The following is a 6,000-nucleotide window of genomic DNA, read 5'->3' on the forward strand; positions in this document are numbered from 1 at the left end:
TGAAGACAACTGGTTTCCAATAACAGCCCTTTAAATCTGATCCATAAGGAATAATATGAACCAGTTCAATGCACATCCCCTGATACCTGCTGCTGCATGGCATGATCTACTGTATCACAGGCTGCAGGTAAATCCAATAAGAGCAACAGAGAGGCTCAGAAGTCCACAGAAGTTGCAGGTCTCACAGAGGTTAATAGCCATGCCTCCAGTTGTGTGGTATTGGTAGAGGACCATGTAACCAGGGGAGGTTAGTTGGGACAGACACTTGTGTCGTAATAGGTGATTTCACTTTCTTCCAATCATGTTTCTGTTATGCAAGCCTGGTCAATTTTTTCTTCCTGCAACATCTCATAGAGTTGTGCAGTTTTGTTCTTCACTGATCTGTGATATTGCACAGTATGAGTGTAAATGTGGGGAAAATAGGTGCCCTTGTTTAATCAATTCTCAGGATGTTACAGAGGTTAAAGACTATGATAAATTCCACCCCTGTACCTATCAGCTCCCTTTTGCATTGGAGTAGAGCATTCATTAAACATCCTTTTTCAGGTAATGATTTCTCCCAGTTACTACTTCCCCAGTACCCCCCAATCAGTATTCTAGTGCCCACAGAAAAAGCCATATTCAGGGCCGCAATCATGAGGTGCTGAAGTTAGAGATGTCCAAGAGGTGTTGTTCAATGTCAGTACAAGTCTTGATTTCCAGGTAAGTAAGTGGTGTAGCTCTCTCTCTCTCCAGTGGGGGGGTCTTCTTCCGCACATTGTGTCTAGTGCCTGGGCCCTGGCTCTGCGCTCCAGGTGAAGAACCACAGATTTAAAAAAAATGATGGTTAAGAAACAGACTTCTTAAATATATATCTACAAGTTTTAAAAGCATAATGTAGAGGAAAGAAATCTCTGCATTCAGATTTTGGGAAAAAATAACCACAAAAGAACTGAAAAGAGATTGAAGTGCTTGCTTCAATATCTAACAACTCCAGTTAAAGGACCATAGGTGGCAGATATGCTAAAAACTCCTGTCTGAGCATTGATGAGCTACCACCAGTCAAAGTTGAACCAGTCCTGGGATGGATAAGCTAGTGTTCAGAATTCATATAAGGCATTTTTGTACATAAAGATTTTACAACTAACGATTTCCTTCCACAGAGTTAGCAAGAGAACTGGATTTCACAGAAGAACAAATTCATCAGATCCGAATTGAGAATCCTAATTCACTGCAGGACCAGAGTCATGCACTATTGAAATATTGGTTGGAAAGGGATGGGAAACATGCTACTGGTATGTTTATTTTCATCAGATAATTACTTTTATTCCTGTCAAAGGGGGCTAGAGATTACACATGAGCCTCACTGAAAAGAAGAACTCACAATGAATACAGAAGAACTATATTCTAACTGAAGGATAGACCATACATTCCAAGAGAAGACAGGACTGTGGTTTAGCATGGGAACAGGTAGCAAAAGGCACAGTTTTGTAATGAGGTAAGTAATAGGTACATCATAGTCTTAGTCAGATCCCCAACTTCTGCTAGAATGATTCTTCATATTGCAGTACAAGTAAACAAAACTATGTATTGTATTCTCTGCACCTGTATATCAGGCAGAGTACAGATGAGGCAGGAAGAGGAGAGGCTGTTCTTACACAAGTTCCGTGCTTGGTCATTCTGAGGACATCCTGTATCTCCCAAAAGGAAATTGATATCCCTGTCTCTTCCCACCCCCCACCCCCTTGGAGGGGATTTTTCACTATTTGTGTCTGTCCCAAGTGATATGGCAAACATTTTTCTCTTCAGTTCTCCTCTGGCTGACCTTCTTCTGTGGAGAATTCTCTTGAAGGTTTTGCTATTTTTTCATCACCTGTTCAGGAGTTTTCCTTTTCTGATGTAGCCCAACAGCTGAATTCCTGAAAACATGCAAAGTCTGTGGGGGGGAAAGCACCTACGTGGGATGACTGTAGTTTAATTTGATTTACAGTGCAATCTAAACAGACTTCACATGCTTCTGAATCCATTGAAGTCAATGGGTTTAGAAGGGTGTAAACTCTGCACAGGGTTGCAGTGTTAGTGGAGTTAGGTGGGTTGCATTCTGATCTCATCACAGTGGCCATGTCAGCCCTTGTTCTCCAGGTTTCTTTCACTTTCTCATATATCAGTTTTCCACACTTCCCACTGTGTCCAGATCTCTTCTTGCAACATACTGAGAAAGCATTCTTTCATGACATTACCACTGAAAAATGACAACACAGAGGAAATAAGAAAATCTTCCACTGGACAATCCTACTCAAGAAGTGGATTTGTTTTGTTTGAAATCCTTTGTGTATCTAATTTATTTTAGCTCCATTTTAGACTTAACAATATTTTGGTTGATTTGTTGCTTGGTTAAATATTTATATGGCTGAATTTCCTGGGTTTTTTTTTACTCCTTTGGTTAAAGATAATTGTCTTCTCTTTGAACCCATCCATTGGGTCCCCTGCTCCAGCATAGAGTCTTTTAATAGTGCTCTCTTATGTACAAGACATTTGAACCAATGACTGTTTGTGACTTATGCCTCTGCTGTGATGCCCCATTCTCTCACACAAAGATGACTGCTGTACTCAGACATCTCCTTCTTTAAGTAGTTAAATTTCACCTGACCCAGGATGTGTTCTTTCTACCAGAGGCACAGCTGGTATTTTCGGCTTTACTCCCACTGCACAGCTGTAATACAACTCACCACTTCAACATCATTGTGCTCAGGACATGCATGCTAGGGCAGATGTACCTTTGGGGTGGGCTTCATTGTTTATTTTCCTGATATAGCTAATTAGTGTCACTCTTCTTAGGTAGACTAATGTGTAGCTAGCCCAGCCACCCATGTGTGGGACTGCAGAGAAACCACAAGGAAGAAGGATGAGTTACTTCCATGTAACTGGTTTTCTTTGAGTGGACATCTGTGCTGTCACACACATTCCACCCTATTTCCCCTGCAGAGATCCTTCTTTGCTTCACATTCTCGTAGCAGTTATGAAATAAATAAATGGAAAGACTCTCGCCCCATGCTCATGGCGTGAACTGATAGGGAAAATCTCATCTAAAGAGGGGGGAACTTCAACACCAAATACCCCTTTGATATCTGTAGTGTTTTCTTGATATCTGGAGTTCCTGAGCAGTGCAGAGACACTGAAGCTCTCTCTGTGACTGCACAGGTGGCCCACCATTTTTAGGTAAGTAACCTGTCCTTTCCAAGGGCCTGAATTAACTCAGGGCTTGCAAACGGGAAAGAGCACTGGATATATGTATGTATGTATGTATGTACGTATGTATGTACGTATGTACAGGCATGTATCACTCATCTCTAGAATTAGGATAATGCTAATTAAGATATACTACCTTCCTTTACGATTGCGTGACTCTGAAAGACAGCGAAGGGCTTTCAAGTGATTGAACACAACTCAAATGAAACCAATCTTTTCCACATCATAGATTCAAGTCTTACAGAGTGTCTTACAAAAATTAACCGTATGGATATTGTTCATCTAATGGAGAGCAATGTGGAAACTTCCCGAGAACATGGTCGCACCTATGCAGAAATTGAACAGACCATAGGACTGGATCACAGTGAAGGTAAGGATGAGCTCACACATACATACCCCCCATCATTCAGTAATTCATTCAGTAAGTCATGTGTAAGACAACTGACAAAAAATCCCATATACAGAGAGTCTGTAGATGACTATTCATACCACCTCGCACAATGCTTTTTCAGTATTAAGAGTTCAAACATTCAGGATACAATACTGCAGAAGGCTTCTGTCCCGAAAATCTTAATGGCGACAGTAGTCAGCCCTTTATTGAAGAAACCCTTCCTGGACCAATTAGATGTAAAACAACTCTCAACCCATACCCAACTTTCCCGCTTTGGTGTTTAAATGGGTGGTGTCAACTCCATTCCAGAGATACCTATATCATTCAGACTGTCTAGGTCCCTTTCAGTTTGGATTCAGCCTAGTTTTGGGACTGAAACGCCTTATTTGCCCCACTTACTGATCTTTGCCTATCTGCTTACTAGGTGAGCATATGTAGACTTCTGCATTGGCCTTTGATACCATTAACCATGGTTTCCTTCTGCTCCATCTGGATAGAATGGTGTGTGTATATGGTTTTATACTGTCTCTGTTCTACTGGATTGATATCACAAGGTGATATTGAGTGGCTGGTGCTCTGCTCCTTGGTTTGTGGAGTTCCACAAAATTAGAACTCATCTGCCATACTATTTAAAGTCTTCATGAAACCATGCAGGTTATCTAGAGCTTTGGAATAAGGCATCATCAATACGCAGATGACACACAATTCTGTATCTTCATATAATTCTAGAGAGGAAATAGAAACTCCTGACCAGTGTCTGAAAGTGATGAAGGGATGTATGTGGGTTAATAAGTTGAGACTTAATCCAGACAAGATGGAAGTGGTGTTGAAAATGTCCAGAATTTAGCAGCAAAAGTAGTGATTGGTTCCTACTGCCATTACTACAGTATCCATTGCCCTGGTTACTTATTTGTTTCCATGACCAGCTCAAAGTGCTGTTGTGACCTTTAAAGCTTGGAACCTCTTGGGAACAGTATACTTCAAGGACTTCCTCTGGCTGTTTCAGTCTGGTTGGGGCTTATCTGATGCTCTGCTCAGTGTGCCATTAATGAGGAAAACTAGGCAGGTTGAGGCATGCAACAGAACATTTTTTGTAGTGCTCCTCAGTGGAACACCCTACATTGTGAAGCTCACATGCCCCTGGCTTCTGGCCTTCAGCTTCCACCACCACCCCCTTTACTATTTCATTATCTGTTTTCCTTCAGACTCCCTTTTATTTAGGTGGTGTTTATTTAAGCAGTTTAAGTGGTATATATTGCTGGATTCTGTATTTTATTTTTATTTTTACTATTGTGCCAAGTTTAAGTTTTTAAAATTGTTTGCTGTTCAATATATGTTTTATGATGCTTTGTTTTGTGATTCTTTGGATTCATGTCTTTGTTTTGATTATTTCATTGTTTCTTTGAAATATGAGCATTACCCACCTTGGTTACCTGATTTTGTTTGGCAAAAAAGCAGTATATAAATTATTAAGTAAAAATATTTATGAGAAACAAAAACATCTAATCCACTGCTTGAAGAGCACTCTAAGCAGGAAAACATTTGTGTGTAGCATCTCACTACTCGAATCCCATGCACCCCACTGTTCTACCACAAACTTAGATCTAGATTTGAACTGAGTAGACTTAATTGGTTCACATGGGAAGATCAGATGATGATTTATTTTATTTCCCCACTAGGATTTTCTGCACTCCATGAAGATCTACATAGCACAAAAGATCAAAAAGAAGAGGAACATTCTCTTTCTAAAGATAGTGAACAGTCTGATCAGCCTCCTCTTGTGTCTGAAGAAGACATTTCTGTCAGCTATTCATCCTTTCATGAAGGCACATCCAGGGCTGAGGCAGAAATACCTGTTGCAGAACTCCTACGACAAGCACACAGAGATCGGGTAGAAGCTGAATTATCAGGGAAACCTCATGAGCTGCCAGAAGATTCATCCGCTACACAAGAATACTTGTAAGAGTCCTCAGATATGTACTGTCATTGTTTGTAAGAGACAAAAAGGTGTTTCTTTTTGAAATATTCTGGAGTAGACCAAATGACATATTTTCTTGGAACTACTTGCAGTTTTTAGAGTTGCATGTTTTCCTTCATGCTTAGGTGATCAGAGATAAATGAAATTGATTATGTCATATGTACACAATCTAAATGATTAGGTATCCCTTGCTCAGATAAATGGGTGAGCCAAGCCATTTCCAAAATTCAAAAAAAAAAATTGCATATAGATACTTGGATTAAGAATTGAGGAGCAATTTTAGGTTACATCTAAAAAATATTAAGCAAAACTGAATGAAAATATTTTAGATTCCAGATAAGCTTAACAGTACTTTTACAAAATAATAGCTTGGATCTTACCTAAAAGTTCCATGCATGTAGGG

At 39.9% G+C, this 6,000-nt stretch overlaps 1 protein-coding gene across 1 annotated transcript in view; it reads left to right on the forward strand.

The window, feature by feature from the left end:
• Window positions 1-6,000, forward strand: part of ANK2 (ankyrin 2, neuronal) — a 180,017-nt gene that overhangs the window by 155,277 nt on the left and 18,740 nt on the right. Inside the window, exons 39-41 of the mRNA XM_015411007.1 lie at window positions 1,143-1,274; window positions 3,458-3,598; window positions 5,299-5,578. Coding sequence (XP_015266493.1) covers window positions 1,143-1,274; window positions 3,458-3,598; window positions 5,299-5,578 — 553 coding nt within the window. The remainder of the gene's footprint in view (window positions 1-1,142; window positions 1,275-3,457; window positions 3,599-5,298; window positions 5,579-6,000) is intronic.

The sequence above is a fragment of the Gekko japonicus genome, unplaced genomic scaffold, assembly GCF_001447785.1.
Source record: "Gekko japonicus isolate JY-2015 unplaced genomic scaffold, Gekko_japonicus_V1.1 scaffold362, whole genome shotgun sequence".
Lineage (NCBI taxonomy): Eukaryota > Metazoa > Chordata > Lepidosauria > Squamata > Gekkonidae > Gekko > Gekko japonicus.